We start from the raw sequence: 21,338 nt of genomic DNA, 5'->3' as shown, positions 1-21,338 counted from the left end.
TTACAGCTTGGAAAGGTCACCAGGCATAGGAGCAGCACCAGGACAATCAGGCCCTACTGGAGACCTTAGTGAGAAGTGGATGCGGCCTCTCAGGCCTGAGCTTTTAGTCTGAGTGGGAAGGCTCTTGTTCACTGAGGGAGGTTCCTGAGAGGATAAAAGGAAACACAGGGCAAGCTTTACACTATCCCTTCCAGTTTCTGAGAATTGCTCCTGTGCTTCTTAGAAGACCTGGTGATAAAAAAGTAATATTTTCATTAACTTTCTGAATTCTCACTAGTGTATGAATAGGAAATTGTATGATTCACACTGTGCAAACCACGGATGCAAAACATTAACACACTCTACATTTATGCTGTAGATAACAGAGGATACAACATCCTCAGTGCATATCCCTCTAAATCCCAGCAGAGTGTTTAGGATGGAATTTAGTCATAAGATACACTTCAGCCTCTTTCTGATGTGAAATCAGGATTAAGGAGATACATGAAATCCTTTTTTTTTTTTACCATTTAAGTTAATTTTATTCTTATCACTCACCTAGAATATCCATCTTGTGAGAACACAATTCATAAACAATTAATGCATGTGGTTTTAATTTTTTATCTGTGGGGATTTAAACAATTATTGTCACACTCATAAATGATCTCAGAATATTCACCTTCCCATTCAGGGACACCATATCTGGATATCTCTTAGTACCTGTTTTCTGTGTGTCTGTGTCTCCATCACTATGTTATTTTGTATTTCCTTCCTTGTCTCCTTACCATTAAAGCACATTGCAAATGCAGGATCTAAAATATGATTTTTGCGTTGATGAAGGATGGAGGGCCAGCTTTTTATGACACCTTGTAAAAGGAAGTAGCATGAAGCCAGTCTTTAGGGTTTTGTTATCTGAAGCAATAAAAAGACAGAGAACCCTAAGTGAAGACACGAAGAAGAGGAGGACATGCTTGAACAATGGGAACTGTTTGTCTTGTGCTGAAGATCACCATAGAGAAAGGGGATTTAGGGCTTTTCTCTGTGCCTTGGTAATATAAATTATCAGGGAATGGCAGAGAATAGCTCAAAACAATCTGTTCAGCAAATCCCAGAGAATATCCACCAATTCTTTCACATTGGACACCCCACATGTTGTGTCCCTTATTCCCCTGTGCATATTTTGTATGTGAGTAACAGTGGTGGAGACAGGTCTTAACACTGGAGAGCCTGCCATCCTGTGTGAGCTCTGATGGGTACCAACCGCTGTGTGTTGCTCCCCCTTCTCGTGATGCACTGTTTGTTAGAAGAATATTTTAAGATATTGTGCTCCAATGTGTCTCATCTTTGGTTTGTCTGATTTTTCATTGTGCTTTTGGTTCTTGCAAAAGATCACAAGAATAATTGCAAATTTGTCATACCATTTTGGAGAACTAGTATGTGACCCCTGACTCAAGAATTTTTTTATTTGTTACATCAGGTAGAGTTTTTGTCCATATTCTGTACTCTTGTGATTCTAGGGGCTCCCTTTTCTGTGAAACTCTCCAGGAGGAATGCCTAAGAAAAAGTGTTCAAATGGAATGCCTTCAGGGTAAAGTTGCTCACTACTTACAATGACCTTCTATTTGAGAGGTGCAACCTTATACTTTAGTTTATTCAATCATTTATTCAGTCATGTCTGGTGGACTCATGGATGTTCAGGTAATTGCTCCTCTTACAATGACAATGCAATATTTTATATTTGTATGGTGCTTAGAACTATGTCAGTGTAGAAAAGCTATGATCATCTGGGTACTGCAAACCTCAGTTGGAAGAAAATTCCCCCACTAGTTTGGCCTATATGCAACTCTCTAGCAGCATTTTAACAACATTGGAATGGCACAATTTCCTTTATATTTTCAAGGAAGAAACTGGAGAATATTTCATTTGAAACAGGAATAGGGAATTTACTGCAGAAGCAAAAACTTTATGAAGATTTAGACAGCATGAAACTTACTCAAGCTAATCTATGAATCAGTCACTCCTACTACCCTCTTTCCTCATCTACTCACATCTGATGACCCTTTCTCACCCCTCCTACTCTCATGTTTCTTCTTTCCTTTCCTTCTTCTCCTCCTTCCCTACTTCCCTGCTAAACTTCTGCTTCCTCATTTCCTTTTGCCTCTTCCCTCTCATTCTTTCCCCCACCCTTTCTTTGATCACTTACTTTTATTTTCTTCTTTTGGCAGCATGTTGTTTCTTCTATTTGTGAATAATTTTTATGGCTACACTATATCTAAAAGGCAGCATCCAACTCTATCACATTCCTCCAACAGTCTATTGCTATCTTTCTTGGCTTTAAAACTTACATAATATGTATGTTCTGGGGGGAGTATACAGCAATCACTTATTTTCTCTACTAGGGCAGTCATGGTCCATGCTTTACATGTCACACACTTCAGAATGTCTTCACTGACCAAGGCGTAGAGAAGCACTAAATTATTGGTACAAGTATAAAGACAGTGAAAGGAAGCATATGCTCTTTTCAAAACACCAATAGTATATTTCCTCATGGTATTGTGACTTTTGTACTTTGATTTTTGAACATTTTCTTGTTCTAGTATTTTAAAATGTTAAAACATGTTTTAATTTTGAAATATGATTATCTCATTAAAAATTATTCAGGATCTCAGGTGGGTGTTTCATGTACAGTCCCTCTCCTCTACATGCTGGACAAGTTACCTGGCTTGTTTTTACGCATATCTAGTACAGGACCATATAACTATTCTAGTATGTAATGACCATGTGATGTCCAGAGTTAACTATATCACAGAAAACCTCCTCGTTTTATGGAATTTTCATTCTTTCAACCCACTCTTCAGTGATGTTTCTTGTGCCTGTGGGAGGAGTATAGAGGGGGAGGGAAGTGGGGTTGGGAGTTTTGATATAGACATTCTGTCTGTGGACAAACACTGACACAGTTGTCTATTCTTAGCAGTGAACAGTCATGGACTCTGCTTGTCTATTCTTAGCAGTGAACAGTCATGGACTCTGCATTAAATGATGGCTTCTGGGAGATGGAGATTCCTTTTATTCAGGTGTAGCTATTGATTTGTTGCCTTCACCCATTAGGGGACTCCACACTCATGGGCATATGGGCAATACTATTTGAATTTGTTGAGTCACAAATAGAGGATATAAATTTGGGAGGAAAATGTGTTTGAAGGACCAAGCAGGGGGAATTGAAAGAAAAAATTTGAGTGAAGATTTGGTCAAGATACATTGCAAATGTGTATGAGTTCTCAGTAAATATATAAAAAATGCTTTCAAAATAGTAAAGTGTATTTAAAGTCCATCACTGTATAACATTAAAGACCTCCTACCCCAATTTATAATGAGCACCTGGTTCACAAACAATGTCTTCCTATCCTCAAAAAATGAAGTCCTTTAATCTGGACTGTCTCAATGAATGCTGGAGCCATCCCTATTTCATTGCTTTTTCTTCAATAGTTCCTGACAGTATAACTGCTTTTGTTGAATACATCCCAGACTTCTCATGGTATCAGCATTCTTATGAAGCACCTGGAAGGTCCAGTTCTGGGAAAAGGATTTCCAATGGCTCCTGAGCCTTGAGGACAATTCCTTTAATTACTTCCTAAAACTCTTGGATATGAAAAGACCCTAAGGAATGTTCCTCTCTGATGGAGGAAGGTCATTGGTTAAATAATAAAGAAACTGCTTGGCCCTCATAGGTTAGAACATAGGTGGGTTGAGTAAACAGAACAGAATGTGGGGAGGAAGAGGAAGTGAGCTCAGATGCCATTTCCTCTCCTCTCTGGGGCAGATGCAAGGCAGCTCCTCTCAGAGCCAGACGTGATGCAGCCAGCCGCCAGCCAGCTGCCAGGTCAGACATGCTGAATCTTTCCTGGTAAGACTGATGCTACACAGATTATTAGAGATGGGTTGATCGGGATATGAGAATTAGCCAGTAAGGGCTAGAGCTAATGGGCCAAACAGTGTTTAAAAGAATACAGTTTGTGTGTTGTTATTTTGGGGCATAAGCTAGCTAGGCGACCAGGAGCTGGGGTGGCAGGAACACAGGCCTCAGCTCCCCCCAACACCTCTCATTTTCCTTTCTTTTGCTCTAGGCTGTCAATGTCAATCTCCTCCCCTGCTCTATTTTTTTTTCTCTCTCTCTTTCCTTATTCATCACATCCTTCCTTTTTATTTTTTTTGTTACCAAGGAACACATGTCTATACTATATATGATTTGCTTTTGAGAAGATCCATACCCTTCATATCATATTTTTTAAAAATTTGATTTTAATGATCAGCTTAAGTAACTGAGCCTGTAATTCCTATATAGAGACTACACAGATCATCCTCATGGAAAAAGATATGAAGTGAAGATATGTAAAAGAGAACAGCTAAGGGAAAGAATGCATGCATGTTAAAAGGAGAATTTTTTAGTGATATTGAATTCAATGGTCTGTGTTTGGTTGGAAGTGTCCCCCCCATTACGCTGGCATGCCAATATCCAAAGAGTCTAGAATTTTTGGATCCAGGCATCCGTCAACCCCTCTGGCACCCCTATTTTCAAGGAGTCTGGGATGTTTGGTTGGAGGCTTCACCCTACCCCTGGCATCCATTCTGAAATGTTTGGGTGGAACTTTCCACTCTAAACCCCTCCCCTGGGAGTTGCCACAGATCAGACTCCACAACTGAGAAACCTGCCAAATGGTGACCCTTCTCCAGAGAGGGGCAAGACCACTCCCACAGGATATTTGAACTAACCCCAGAGAATGAACAGATGTTCTTTCCAATTCTCCCTTATCTTCTTTGTGGTCTCCTGGTCATCCTTCCCTGGGGACCTGGGAGGTTCCTGGGAGATCTGGCATCCATTAAATCTGGGCTTTTTCTAATTTGATTTGATTTGGTCTGATCTGTATTATTGGGTCAGCAGAGTGGCTTAATGGACCAAAGATCTTTACAGTTTGGATTGAAAAAGCATACAAATAAACATATAAACAGAAAGATGAAAAAAGAAATTATCCCCCCCCAGCTCCTAGTATCACCGAAGTTACTGCAAACTCCAATCACCAGAGTGATCCAACAGCTGTCTTAGAATGGGAGGTGAGGCACAAAGATGCCTAACCTGATGTGTAGGACCAATACATAAGGCTCAACTGTTGTCAGCAACTGCATTGATCTCCTAGTCTCCATGCTGTGGTCCTCTTAGGATCAATGACTTTCCTCACAACTTATGACAAACTAGACAACTTGTTCATCATTTGTTATGATGTGCACACATTGTGTGAGGACTATGTTGAGTATAAATCTTTCCTGGATTCATGGATCACTGATCATGCCTGACCTTTCTGTTTAACTTGAATTCTAAACTGTTTCAACCATGAACCCCTGCTGACACTTTGTCCTGAGTCTAAAGAAGTCAATTTGTTAGATTCCTAAATTATTTCACATCTAATCCTGGTTCCCACAGAAGAGTCAGTTCTTCCTTGTGTGATGGTTGCCATCTCGTTTGAGTCAAATATAGACTTTGAGTACACCTATATTTAAATATATACACCATATATGAAAATACCATTTTAAATTTGAATAATTCAAATATGTCTACAAACCACAGTTGTAGAGAGATTTTTTGGGTAATTTACATGGGCAGCCCAATCATATGGATTCTAGCCCTTCATGTCCCTCTACTCTTGTTCAGGGTGACTTTGATATATTTGTTTTCCCACTGTTCCCTTCTGATTTTAAAGACTGCCTGGAGGGAGGATTCTGTCAGCCTTCATACTTATTCTCTTTAATGTGCATTTAGACACAGCAATACTTGGTTCTATCATAGACATTCAGACTATCTATTATGAGGTATATTATGTTCTTGTGTCCAGATATGGCAAGTTGGTTTTTGACAGAATTTGTATGTTCTATTGAGACACCATTAATACATGTATGAGATCTACTCTGGTCCCTTCCCTGAAGCATGGAAGAACCACTACATATAGTATCACTGAAGATGAATCTAGAGGCACTTAGGGGAGTTGCAAGGTAGCCACAGCATGCAATAATTCTCCCCCAGGCTCCACTATCTGCATTTCTCACAGGACACCTGCAAACACCAAGGTTCTGTTCAGTAAACTTTTACACATGTCTTCCATCTTTCTCACTCACATCCACTTACAAACTCAGCATTTTCTCTTTGTCCTAAATTCCTTTGTAAAAGAGCAACAAAAAAACACAATTCATACTCTATTCCATGTAGAATGGTCTGTGTTCAGTGTTTATCACTGAATGGATAGACCTAGAAATCCTACACTGGCTCCTCTTCCAAAAGTGCAGTTTCAGGACTGAGCTGGTTTTCCTGAGAATAATGAGGTCCTGTTTGCTTTTTCCTGATTTATATGTTTTCTTGACCTAAGCTCAAAAGGAAGGCTTCACATAGCAAAGACAGTGGTCACTGTAGCAATGACAGAATTCCAAAATCCTACCCTGTATCCACTTATGAGTAAGTACATACCATGCTTATCTTTCAGGATCTGGATAACCTCACTCAGGATGTTTTTTTTCCCTAGTTCCATCCATTTGCATGCAAATTTCAAGATGTCATTGTTTGTTTTTAACCACTGAGTAGTACACCTGAGTGTAAAATTTTCTGTATCCATTCTTGGGTTGAGGGGCATCTAGGTTGTTTCCAGGTTATGTTTCTTAAAAATAATGCTGCTAGGAACATAGTTGAACAAATGTTCTTGTAGTAAAATTATCTTTGGGGTATATGCTCAAGAGTGGTACTGCTGTCTCCTGAGGTAAGTTGAAGTAGATACTAGCTATAAAGCAAAGGATAATGAACGGATAGTTTACGATCATAGAGAAACTAAGTAACAAGGTGAACTCTAAGACAAACATATGTAGATCCATCTAAAAAGGGTAAATAGACAACATCTCCTGACATAATTAGGAGTACGGGGATGGGGCAGAGAAGAGAGCATAGAAGGGGGAAAGGAGTGGAGAAGGGGAGGAAGGGGGAGAATTTGAGGCAAAGGGTTAGCCAAGATGGAGGAAGTACAGAGATGAGAGCAAGGAATAAGTTATTTTGTTTGAGGGAGCCATTATAGAATTAGCAAGAAACCTAGAACTAGAGAAACTCTCAGAAATCCACAAGGATGACCCCAGTTAAGACACTAAGCAAGACAATAGAAAGTGCCCAAAATGGCTTTGTCCTGTAGTCAGATTGATAAGTATCTTTAATGTCAACATAGAATCTTCATCCAACAACTGATGAAAACAAGCAACAACCCACAGTGGATCTATAGGCTGAGCTCCCAAAGTCCAGTTGAAAGTGGGAGAAGTGAGAATATGAGCAAAGAGGTCAAGACCATGATGGAGACACACACTGAAACAGTTTACCTGAGCTAAGGGAGCTCACTAACTCCAGCTGGACAGGGAAGGAACCAGCATAAGACCAAACTAGACCCTCTGAATGTGTGTGACAGTTGTATGGCTGGAACAGACTGTAGTGCCACTGACAGTGACACCAGGATTTATCCATATTGCTTGGCTTTTTGGTAACCTATTCTCTTTGAATGGATACATTTCCCAGCCCCTATATGTTAGGGAGGGACTTGGGCCTTCCCCAAAGCAATGTACCTTACCCTTTCTGAGGAGTGTATGGGACTAGCATGGTGGAGGTAAGTGGAGGGAATGGGATGATGGGAGAGAGTGGGAACTGGGTTAGTATGTAGAATGAAAAATATAGTTTGTTTTCTTTTCTAAAAATATAAAATAAATTTTAAAAAAACCTACCCTCAATGTGGTTGTGCCCTGTAAATATTCAGTACTCAAACATCCCAAGGCTCATTTATACCATTATGGCTCCTAAATAGCACAGTTACATGTTTCCAGTTCTGCAAGAAAGTCTAATTCTCAAGCAAACATGTTACAATTATTGAAAGCACCATAATATAATTTTTCATCAGAAGATAATTTGGGGCATGGGGACATGAATTTCTGTAACTCTTCACTAGAAGTTGAGGGAAGCCACAGGCTTTCTTGTGTTCCTTTACACAGTTTTGGCATTTCAAATTGCTCCCTTAAGAAATACAGGGTGATATTGTCCCATGCCATGCCTTAAATTATATCCTCACAAAGTTGGCTAACATTATATTTTCAGACCATATAGAATCCTATGGTCTACCTTGGGGAGGACATGACCTCAGAGTGTGGCCACACCAGGAGTCTCCTTTTTCATCACACATATGCATCTGTCCTTAGATAAACAATCTTAGGTGTATAGAAAACACCAAAGAGGAGGGAAAACTTCACAATATAGTTAATCACTTACAGATCTGTATACAACCAACATAAACTCTTTTACTCTTCATTAAGTCAATATATATTTTATAACGTTTTTGACATGAAACTCTGGTGATGATTCTTCTACATTATAAATAGGACAGTGTAAAAAGCTGGTGGACTAATGCCAAAATTGTGGACTGGTCCCCACATTTGTTTGCCAGATGATGATTGAAGTCATAAATAACCCCACAGTAGTTCAGAATTATGTATAATAAAGGGTTATTTATTTAGGGGAGACTCATAGATAACATCCTAGATCACAGTCCTCCATATGAGTGAGGAACAGAGTCTAGCAGGTAGAAGTGAAAGCTGGAACCAAGTCAGCAGGTGCATGCTTTACAGCTATATTTATATTATAAAAGATCATGCCCAAGTTTGGTGTAGGAGGATCTTTTGTCTAAGTGTTACTTTCATTGGTTAAATAAAGAGACTGCCTTGGCCTAGTTAATAGGAAAAACTCAGATAGGCGGGGAAGACAGAACAGAATTCTGGGGAGAAGAAAGCAGAGTCAGAGAGATCCCCCGTCATGAAGCTGCTTGGTCAGATATGCTGAATAATCCACGACCTCGTGGTGACATACAGATTATTAGAAATGGGTTAAATCATGATGTGAGAGTTAGCCAATAAGAGGCTAGAACTAATGGGCCAGGCAGTGTTAAATGAATGTTGTTATTTCGGATATAAAGTAGCTGTTTGGTGGGAACATAGCCCACTGCTCCTCATTACAACACAAGTGGGCTAGTATCTAAAAGGCTATTGGCCAAAGGAGCTTCCATAGCAATAGTCCTTCAAGTCTGGCTATATTCTGCCCTGACATAAGCGAAAGCAACTTATTTTTTAACTAATAAGTGCAACACATGTACAGGCAGACATTCCATATCATCTCCCCTTACTGTTTAGTTATAAAGGAAGATTTTAATTTCAATATATTAATATTTTCAACAAAACAGTTATCAAACAAGTATTATAGTCATAATATTTAGTCCATATAAATTTGGTAAATTAAGAAAAATATTTTATTCTATATCATATCTTTGTGAGTCTAAAGTTTTGTATCTAATTTATCTTTTGTAACTATAACTATCTATCTTCAAGTCCATCAAAGACTCCAGAAAAATATAATATTATAGAATAATAGCTAAGTAAACAAGATGTTTATTGTAGCAAGTCCCCAAATTCTATAAATAACAGAGATATCTCAGTGCCTGGACAGTCACCCAAAGTTCCTCTGCAACACTGGGGCATCTATCTTCAGCTTTCAAGCCTATAGTATCTGGTAAGAAGGAAATTTGAAGATCTGTTCTGCCTCGTAATGGCAAAGTTAATTAGTTGCTTTCTTCGGTGTCTTACAGAATGCCTGGCAGTTTCTTCTGTGAAGCAGAAACCCTGAAGGACCATCCCATCTTTATAAAGTTGAGCAGTCACTTTTCTGTGGGTCCTGAATACCCAGTTCTTACAGCATACTATAAGCCTAAATTCTTAAAACCTTTTAAATTCCATATTCTTTAGGTCTTTGGAGAGTTGAAGTTAAACTATAATTATTACAGATGACTATCTATTAATCTGTATCTCTTAACTATATCTTACAATTTTAAATGAACACAAATACAATACCTTACATAAGAAAGCAAATACATATAAACAGTGTAACAAAATTGGTTTTAAATTTGTATCAATAGACCAAGATATATGGCAATGCAACATATTCATCTCTATATCATATTCCCATATTTTTAGAAATTGACTGTGACAATTATTCATTTATAATCAACAACCTTTGAATAAAAACAAACATTTATAAACAGTTATTTTGGGAATTTGGGCATTTTTTTCTCTAAGCTGCTTCCTGCTGTATGCTGGGTTAAGATCTGTGACTGTTGGTACTCTTTTATATTATTTTTACTGTCTCTTTAAAGACTTTTATTTTTCTATACTCTTTCTCTTCTGTATCACAAGCTTATGTATATTTTTAAAACACACTGTGTTTCATTTAGAGGTTTATTTCTGTATAAATATGCCTTTATTGTGTATCTGTAATTCTTTTTTGACAAGGAGCACTGTAAAATTGTAGGCAGTATGGATGTGGCAGCCCTGGATGCTGGCTGCACCTCTCTTGCCCTTATGATATGGCAGGCAGAAGTACATTTAGCACCAGCTCTGGGAATGCTGGTTGTGAGCTGTGCTTACCACCTCAAACCTGGCAAGCACTGTGCAGCACATAAACCATTTTTGTCTGAGTAAAAGCTAAATCTGCCATGCTGCATGGCTTGAAAATGTCTCTGTGTATGGCAGCAGGAATCTGCCATCGTTTTTTTTGCCTGTGTATGCCCATCAGACACAATCCAGCTGCTTTTACAGGCAGGGGTGCTGAATGGCAGGCCTGCTCTCAGCTACTTTCCTCCTAACACCAAATAGACTTACAAGCACCCTGACCTATAAAGCTGCCATCTAGTCGTGCCTCAAATGTATAGGTCACATTTGTAAACAGAGTCTGCTAATTCATTTTCGAGATGCCTAGACCCAAATAATCTCACATCACCTGTATTAATTATAGCACTGTTTGGCCAATGACACAGGCATATTTCTAGCTAGTGTGTACATTTTAAACTAACCCATTTCTATTATTATATATTTTACCAGAGGCTCATGGTTTGTTATCTCTTACTTCTAGGGCAGTTCCATGGCATCTGCCTCCTTAAGTAGGTACCTAGCATCTCCCTGACTCAGCCTACTCTCTGTATATTTCCCTTCCAGCCCAGCTACATTCTGTCCTTCCATAGGCTGAAGCAGCTTTATTCATTAACCAATAAAAGCACCACATATACAGAAGGATATACCATATCAAAAAAAAGTGTTCCAAGTAGTGAAGATTTTTAAAATGCCATCACCATAGAACATTATACCCCTATTCTGTTGTTCTGAAGAGGAATTGGTTCAGCAGTAATGGCTTTCATCCCTTGTGATTTGAAGTCCGTTAAAGTTAGGCCTGTATTCCATGAACAATGGAGTCAGCCCATATTTTTGCTTTTTCTTCAAGAGTCCTTGTCTCCTAAGTCTGTGCAACTATTTTTACTGAACACATGCTAAGCTCCTCTTAGAGTTTGAGCTCCTCAGAGGCACTGGGCAGATCCAAATCAAATTCCCTGTGCTTTCAGGACAACTTACTTAATCACCTCCTAGAAGTCCCTGAGAAACACAGAGTCTTATGGTCATTTCAGTATTCCCACTCTACTTCAGTCAGTCAGTCCGTCCTTCTTCAGACATTCACAGTTTATCCAATACCTTTCTCTTCTCACTATTTTTTTCTTAATAAATCAGTTTCCTTAGGAAGGAACTCAAATCAAACATATAATTTTTATAAGTTCCATCCCTTAGGAAATATATTATAATGTAGATCATATTTTAATCAACAATATTATCAAAATAATCAAGTACCTGAGCCTGTGATTTGAGCATAGAGATGACACCACATTCCCAGGAAGCTGATGCAAAGTGAAGGTGTGTAGACGAAAGCCCAAGGGAAAGAATGAATGTGTGTGTCAAGAAGAAAATCTTCCACTGCCTATGAATGCATTGGAGGATATTCAAAAACTACATAAAAGGAGATATGAAAATAGAAATGATTCTAAAACCTGGCAGTCCCAAGCATCCCAGGAGAGTCTGTGAACCTCAACCAAAAGTGTGATCCACCAACTTTCTTGAAGCACAAAAACACATTATAAGGTGAGTAGGCTTGGAGCCTCATACATCTAACTGAGGTTCAGCTGCAGTCACTAGCTGTATTGTTCTTCTAGTCTCCATGGATTGGCCTACCACAACTATGATCTACTGGAACATGTGAAAGATCTTGACCCAAAGACACGAGGACAGTGGATCTCCAAAACAAAGGACAGCATCAGGACACCCAGGAAGAATATTAGTGAGGATACAGACCTGATAGAGTAGCAGAAACCAGAGGCCTCAGAGCAGATCAATGACTCTTTGTAATGAATACTTACAAGTAAAGATGGACAAATGGCTTTACAGTATGAACCAATGTGTCACACTGCAACTTCCAAGATGAGATTTAAATTTTTTCTTTTTTATTTTTATTTTAAGGGTGTGTAGAGACAGAGGTAGATGTGAAAGAAAGGTGAAATGAATAGGATCAAGATATTGATGTGAAAATCATAAGGAATAAATCTTGAAAAAAACAATAAAATAATACTTTATAGGACTACTAGAAAGACAGTCTGTAATTCACAGTGAATGTCCTTTGTGGTTTCAAAATAAATAAACTTAAACCTTGAAATATATATGACTGAGAGCAAGAGTAAGAGAGAACATGCTAAAGCACATTTAGTTTTAAAATTTAAAAATCATACTCTTTCTGTTACCAAAAAGCATTTTGCCCTAATAAATATATAACCAGCCACAAAAGGATCCACTGGAATTAGGCTTGGGACAGGGTTTTGCATTTTTATTTCTGGGGGAAAAATGCATCCAATAAAGAATTTGGAGATCATGCGACAAGTGAGACATCTGAAGTAGACAGATGGTTCATCAAGAGTCAAAGCAACCTCCCTGAGCAGGCAAGATGGCCCAAGACCTCCAGGAGCATGGAGGAATCCCAAGCAACCTCTTGGAGCAGGCAGGAAGGCCCGTGCAATTCTTGGAGACAATGAGTGACCTCTGTGAGTGCCAAGAAACCAGAACTGTGGCCACAACTCCACCTAGAGGAGTGACCATCTGAGCTTTGGACCCATTGGCACCTGGAGGGGTAATGACCAGAGACACACCTCTAACTACACCAACTGGAAGAAAATACAGGTAAACAACAAGGTAGAATACAATCAACAACACAAAAAGAGCGTGGTACCACCAAAAACTTGTGGTTCTACAACAGCAAGACTTGATCACCCCAACACAGATAAAGCAGAAGAAAATGATTTTTAAAAGTAACTTTAGGAAAATAATTGAGGCCCCTAAAAAGGAAGTAAAAAATTCTCTCAAAGAAGTAAAGAGGCCCTTCTTCCTCACTTCCGCAGGACTGCGGGATCAGCCAGCTCAGCCTGTTTGGACACTGGGACGGGTGCTGGGGGCAAAGGGCAGGTGGGAGTTCCTTTGCTTTGGTAGCCTGCCTGCAGAAAGGTAGGTCTTTTGTCAGCGAGGTCCCTGGCCAGCAAGAAAACCTGATCCTGTTCCGGAAGACCCATCTGAGTGGTGAGTGTGTTCTTGACCCGTGGCAAGAGCCAGGAAACAAAACAAGGACATTCCCAGAGCCCCTTGGCTCCCCGATCATTCTGCAGGGACTGCTCCCCTCTGCTAGGACCTCTCTCTCCCTAGCCCATCCCATCTTGCACCCAGGAACCTCCTCCCTTCTTCCTCCCTTCCGCGGGGCCGCGGGATCAGCCAGCTCAGCCTGTTTGGGTGCTGGGACGGGTGCTGGGGGCAAAGAACAGGCAGGAGTTCCTTTGCTTTGGTAGCCTGCCTGCAGAAAAGTAGGCCTTTTGTCATCGAGTTCACTGGCCAGCAAGGAAACATGATCCTGTTTCAGAAGACCCATTGGATAGCATTTGTAGGAGGAAATGGGCATGCACCAGGCAAGAATTCCTCCATCAATCTGAAAAACAATGTGAAAGCACCAGAAACCAATGATCTTACAACAGAAAAACTTGAACACCCTAATCCAGAAGAAATGGAAAAAATTGACTTTATGAAAGCAACACAGTCTCTTAAACAGCATGTAAAAATGCCCTTATAGAAATGGATGAGAAGTATAACAAAAAGTTTGAAGAAATGAGTAAATCCATAAATGACACCCTGGGAAACCAAGAAAAAATGATCAAAAAGGTAATGGAAACAGTTCAAGAATTGAAAACTGAAATGGAGGCAAGGAAGAAAACACAAACCAAGGGCCAGCTGGATAAGAAAAATCTAGGTCAACGAGCAGAGAATACAGAAACAAGCATAACCAATAGAAGACAAGAGATAGAAGAAAGAATCTCAGATTCTGAAGATACCATGGAGAAAATAAATGCACTGATCAAAGAAAACAGAAAATCCAAAAATTCTCATCACAAAACATTCAGGAAATATGGGATACAATAAAAAGGCCAAAACTAAGAAAAATAGGGATAGGAGAAGGAGAAGAATTACAGCTCAAAGGCCCAAAACATTTATTTAACAAAATTATGGAAGAAAACTTTCCCAACATAAAGATATTTCTATGAATATTCAAGAAGCATACAGAACACCAAATAGATTGAACAACAACAACAAAAAACCATCACCTCGTCATATAATAATCAAAACATAAAACATACAGATTAAAGAAAGAATATCAAGAGCTGCAAAGGAAAAAGGTCAAGTAATTTATAAAGGTAAACCTATCAGACATACACTGGACTTCTCTATGGAAACCATGAAAGCCAGAAGGTCCTGGATAGAGGTACTGCAGAAACTAAGAGACCATGGATGCAAGCCCAGAATACTATACCCAGCCAAGCTTTCGTTCACTATCAATGGAGAAAACAAAGTATTCTAGGATAAGAACAAATTTAAACAATACAGAGCCACAAATGCAGAAAGTAATAGAAGGAAAATCACAACCCAAGGAATCCAACATTGCCAACACTGACCACAATAGCTCAGACATCTAGCGCCCCTTCACCAGGACAACTCAAAGAAGGGAAACTCACAAACTCTAAAACCAAAAACAATAACAATAACAGGAGTCAACAACCACTGGTCATTAATATCACTTAATATCAATGGTCTCAATTCACCTATAAAAAAGCACAGGCTAGGAGATTGGATACAAAAACAGGATCCAATATTCAGCTATTTACAAGAAATACATCTCAACCACAAAGACAGGCATCTACTCAGAGTAAAGGGTTGGGAAAAGGTTGTTCAAGCAAATGGACCTAAGAAACAAGCAGATGTGGCCATACTAATTTCTAACAAAACTGACTTCAAACTAAAATCATTCAGAAGAGATCGAGATGGACATTTTATACTCATAACAGGAACAATTCATCACGATGAAGTCTCAATCCTGAATATCTATGACCCTAATATAAAAGTACCCACTTATGTAAAAGAAATATTACTAAAACTCAAGGCAGACATCAAACCACACACTAGTAGTAGGAGACTTGAACATACCTCTCTCACCAATGGACAGGTCAATCAGACAGAAACCTAATAGGGAATTAGGAGAATTAATGGAGGTAATGAAGCAAATGGACTTAACAGACATCTATAGAACATTCCACCCAAATAGGAAAGAATATACCTTCTTCTCTGAAGCCCATGGAACCTTCTCGAAAATTGACCACATACTCAGAAACAAAGGAAACCTCAACAGATACAAAAAAATATTAGTGACCACCTGAGTCTTATCAGATCACCACAAATTAAAGTTAGAATGCAGCAACAATGCTACCCCCAGAAAGCCGACAAACTCATGGAAACTGAACAGTCAACTACTGTACCACACCTGGGTCAAGGAAGAAATAAAGAAAGAAATTAAAGTATTCCTTGAATTTAATGAAAATAAAGAGACAAGATACTCAAACCTATGGGACACGATGAAGCAGTGCTAAGAGGAAAGTTCATAGCACTAAGTGCCCACATTAAAAAAAATGGAGAAATCACACATTGGAGAATTAACAGCACACATGAAAGCTCTAGAAAAAAGAAGCAGACTCACACAGGAGGAGTAGAAGACTGGAAATAATCAAACTGAGGGCTGAAATCAACAAAATAGGAACACAGAAAACAATCCAAAGAATCAATGAAACAAAAAGTTGGTTCTTGGAGAAAATCAACAAGATCGACAAATCCCTATCCAAACTAATTAAACAACAGAGAGAGAACACGCAAATAAATAAGATCAGAAATGAAAAGGGAGATATAACCACAGTCACAGAGGAAATTCAGAGAATCATTAGATCTTACTACAAAAGCCTGTATGCCACAAAACTGGAAAATGCAAAAGAAATGGACATTTTTTTATATAAGTACCATATACCAAAGTTAAACCAAGACCAGGTGAACAATCTAAATAGATCTGTTAGTCGCAAAGAATTAGAAGCTGTTATCAAAAACATCCCTACCAAAAAAAGCCCAGAACCAGATGGTTTCAATGCGGAATTCTACCAGAACTTCCAAGAAAGACCTAATACCTATAATGTATTTCACAATATAGAAACAGAAGAGTCATTGCCAAATTCCTTTTGTGAAACTACAGTTACTCTGATATCAAAACCACACAAAGACTCAACCAAGAAAGAAAATTACAGGCCAATCTCACACATGAACATCGGCGCAAAAATCCTCAATAATATACTGGTACACCAAATCCAAGAACACATTAGAAAAATTATCCATTATGATCAAGTAGGCTTCATCCCAGAGATGCAGGGCTGGTTCAACATATGAAAATCTATCAATGTAATCCATCATATAAATAAACTGAAAGAAAAAAAACATTATCATTTCATTAGATGCTGAAAAACATCTGACAAAATTCAACACCCCTTTATGATAAAGCTCCTGGAGAGATTAGGGATACAAGGGTCATACGTAAAAATAATAAAAGCTATTTACAACAAACTGACAGCTAACATTAAATTAAATGGAGAGAAACTCAAAGCCATCCCACTAAAATCAGGAACACGACAAGGCTGTCCACTCTCTGCATACCTGTTCAATATAGTGCTTGAAGTTCTAGCAAAAGCAGTAAGACAACATAAGGGGATCAAGGGGATTCGTTTTGGAAGGGAAGAAGTTAAACTTTCGTTATTTGTAGATGATATGATAGTATACATAAGCGACCCCAAAAAGTCTACCAAAGAACTCCTACAGCTGATAAACACCTTTGGTAATGTGGCAGGATACAAGATCAACTCCAAAAAATCAGTTGCCCTCCTATACACTAAGGATAAGGAAGCAGAGAGGGAAATCAAAGAAGCATCACCTTTCATGATAGCCACAAAGCATAAAATATCGTGGGGTAACTCTGACCAAGGAAGTGAAAGATCTATTTGACAAGAACTTTAAGGCTTTGAAGAAAGAAATCAAAGAGGCCACCAGAAAATGGAAGGATCTCTCTTGCTCTTGGATTGGGAGGATCAACATAGTAAAAATGGCAATTCTATCGAAAGCAATCTATAGATTCAATACAATCCCCATCAAAATCCCATCAAAATTCTTCACAGACCTTGAGAGGACAATAATCAACTTTATATGGAAAAACAAAAAACCCAGGAGGGCCAAAACAATCTTATACAATAAATAAACGTTTGGAGGCATTACCATCCCTGGCTTTAAACTCTATTACAGAGCTTCAGTATTGAAAACAACATGGTATTGGCATAAAAACAGAGAAGTCGACCAATGGAATCGAATCGAATACCCAGATTTTAACCCACAAACCTATGAACACCTGAATTTCGATAAAGGAGCTAAAAGTATACAATGGAAGAAAGAGAGCATCTTTAACAAATGGTGCTGGCATAACTGGATGTCAATCTGTAGAAGAATTAAAATAGATTCATATCTATCACCATGCACAAAACTCAAGTCCAAATGGATTAAAGACCTTAATATCAGTCTGAACACACTGAACCTGATAGAAGAGACAGTGGGAAGTACTCTACAACACATGGGCACAGGAGACCACTTCCTATGTATAACCCTAGCAGCACAGACATTAAGGGCAACATTGAATAAATGGGACCTCCTGAAACTGAGAAGCTTCTGTAAACAAAGGGCACTGTCACTAAGACAAAAAGGCAGCCCACCTGACTGGGAGATGATCTTCACCAACCCTGGAACAGACAAAAGTCTGATCTCCAAAACATATAAAAAACTCAAGAAACTACACTTTAAAATGCTAATCAACCCAATTAAAAAATGGGGCACTGAACTGAACAGAGAATTCTCAACAGAAAAAATTCAAATGGCCAAAAAGACACTTAAGGTCATGCTTAACTTCCTTGGTGATCAGGGAAATGCAAATCAAAACAACTTTGAGATACCATCTTACACCTGTCAGAATGGCTAAAATCAAAAACACCAATGATAACCTTTGATGGAGAGGTTCTGGAGAAAGGGGTACAATCATCCATTGCTGGTGGGAATGCAAACTTGTGCAACCACTTTGGAAAGCAGTGTGGTGGTTTCTCAGGAAATTTGGTATCAACCTACCCCAGGACCCAGCAATACCACTCTTGGGAATATGCCTAAGAGATGCCCTATCATACTACAAAAGTATATGCTCAGTTATGTTCCTAGCAGCATTGTTTGTAATAGCCAGAACCTGGAAACAATCTAGATGCCCTTCAATGGAAGAATGGATGAAGAAAGTGTGGAATATATACATATTAGAGTACTACTTGCCGTAAAAAAAAAAAGACTCCTTGAATTTTGCATGAAAATGGATGGAAACAGAAAACACTATCTTGAGTGAGGTAACCCAGACCCAAAAAGATGAACATGGGATGTACTCACTCATAATTGGTTTCTAGGCATAAATAAAGGGCATTGAGCCTATAATTCGTGATCCTAGAGAAGCTAAATAAGAAGGTGAACCCAAAGAAAAATAAATAGTTATCCTCCTGGATATTGTAAGTATTCATTATTGCCGGGCAAAACCTGGGAACTGGGGGTGCGGTGCGATGGGGAAAGGGGAGATGGGGAGAGAAAAGTGAGAAGGGGAGGATGGGAAGAACTTGGGGGAATGGGATGGTTGGGATAAAGGAAGGGTACATATGGGAGCAGGAAAGTATATATCTTAATTAAGGGAGCCAATTTTAGAGTTGGCAAGAGTCTTGACCCTAGACGGGTTCCCAGGTGTCCAGGGAGATGTCCCAAGCTAGTTCCTTGGGCATTAGAGGAGAGGGAGCCAGAAATGGCCCTATCCTATAGTCATACTGATGAATATCTTGCATATTATCATAGAACCTTCGTCTGGCGATGGATGGAGATAGAGACAGAGACCCACATTGTAGCACTAAACTCAGCTTCCAAGGTTCAATGAGGAGCAGAAGGAGGGAGAACATGAGCAAGGAAGTCAGAACCACGAGGGGTGCACCCACACACTGAGACAAAGTGGCTGATCTATTGGGAACTCACCAAGGCCAGCTGGACTGGGTCTAAAAAAGCATGGGATAAATCAGGACTCTCTGAACATCGAAGACAATGAGGGCTGCTGAGATGGCAAAAACAATGGCACTGGCTTTTGATCCTACTGCATGTACTGGCTTTGTGGGACCCTAGCCTGTTTGGATGCTCACCTTCCTAGACCTAGGTGAAGGGGGGAGGACCTTTTGTAACCAAGGAACACATATCTATTCTATGTATGATTTGCTTTTGAAAAGACCCATACCCTGCAGCAAAGACACGAAAATTGCATATCATATTTTTTTGTTGTTTTTTTTTGTTTTTTTTATTCTTTTTTAATTAAAATTTACAACTGCTCCCCGTTTCCCATTTCCCTCCCCCTCCTCCCACATACTGCCCCCTCCCCCCGCTCCCCTCCCCCTATCCCCACTTCACTTCTCCTCCCCCTAGTCCACTCCCCCTCCCTCTCGATACTGAAGAGCAGTCCAAATTCCCTGCTCTACAGGAAGACCAAGGTCCTCCCACTTCTATCTAGGTCCAGGAAGGTGAGCATCCAAACAGGCTACGCTCCCACAAAGCCAGTTCATGTATTAGGATCGAAACCTAGTGCCATTGTCCTTGGCTTCTCATCAGCCTTCATTGTCCGCCTTGTTCAGAGAGTCCAGTTTCAACCCATGCTTATTCAGTCCCAGTCCAGCTGGCCTTGGAGAGCTCCCAATAGATCAGTTCCACTGTCACAGTGGGTGGGTGCACGCCTCGTGGTCCTGATTTCCTTGCTCATGTTCTCCCTCCTTCTGCTCCTCATTTGGACCTTAAGAGCTCAGACGGTTGATCCAAATTGGGTCTCTGTCTCTCTCTCGATCCATCGCCAGATGAAAGTTCCTGTGCCATTCTCCTTGGCCTCTCGTCAGCTCTCATTGTCCACCACATTCAGAGAGTCCGGTTTTATCCCATGTTTTTTTCAGTAGCAGTCCAGCTGGCCTTGGTGAGCTCCCAATAGATCGGCCCCCCTGTCTCAGTGGTTGGGTGCACCCCTCATGGTCCTGACTTCCTTGTTCATGTTCTCTCTCCTTCTGCTCCTCATTATAACCTTGGGAGCTCAGTCCGGTGCTCCAGTGTGGGTCTCTGTCTCTATCTCCATCCATCGCTAGATGAAGGTTCTATGGCGATATGCAAGATATTCATCAGTATGATTATAGGATAGGTTCATTTCAGGTTCCCTATCCTCAGGTGCCCCAATGAACTAACTGGGGACATTGCCCTGGGCTTCTGGTAGCCATTCCAGGTTCAAGTCTCTTGCCAACCCTTAGGTGGCTCCCTTAACTAAGGTATGAGTTTCCCTGCTCCCCAATCCAACCTTCCTTTAACCCCAATCACCCCGATTCCCCCAGTTCCCCTCATCCTCTCCTTCACACTTTTCTCTCCCCATCTCCCCTCATCCCCATCCCACCCCACCCCCCAAGATTCCAATTTTTTGCCCATCAATCTTGTCTATTTCCCATAGCTGGGAGGATATCTATATGTTTTTCCTTGGGTTTACCCTCTTGTTTAGCTTCTTTAGGATCACAAATTATAGACTCAGTGGCCCCTATCCATGGCTAGAAACCAATTATGAGTGAGTACATCCCATGATCTTCTTTTTGGGTCTGGGTTACCTCACTCAGGATTGTATTTTGTATTTCCATCCATTTGCATGCAAAATTCGAGAAGTCATTGTTTTTTACCGCAGAATGAACCTGGAAGCAACTAGATGCCCTTCAATAGAAGAATGGATGAAGAAAGTGTGGAATATATATACATATCATATTTTTTTTAAAAATTTGATTTAATGATAAGATTAAGGACCTGAGCCTGTAATTCCTATATAGAGACTACACAGTCCATCCTCATGGGAATGGATA

The 21,338-nt window shown here is 39.7% G+C and overlaps 1 gene segment (V, D, J or C); it reads right to left on the bottom strand.

The window, feature by feature from the left end:
• Nucleotides 1–21,338, bottom strand: part of LOC130882927 (Ig heavy chain V region RF-like) — a 32,333-nt gene continuing 10,995 nt past the window's right edge. The window contains 1 exon segment of the V gene segment in view: nt 1–144. Coding sequence covers nt 1–144 — 144 coding nt within the window.

The sequence above is a fragment of the Chionomys nivalis genome, chromosome 10, assembly GCF_950005125.1.
Source record: "Chionomys nivalis chromosome 10, mChiNiv1.1, whole genome shotgun sequence".
Taxonomy (NCBI): domain Eukaryota; kingdom Metazoa; phylum Chordata; class Mammalia; order Rodentia; family Cricetidae; genus Chionomys; species Chionomys nivalis.
Note: the sequence above shows the minus strand (reverse complement) of the source record. Positions and strands in the feature narration are given on the sequence as shown.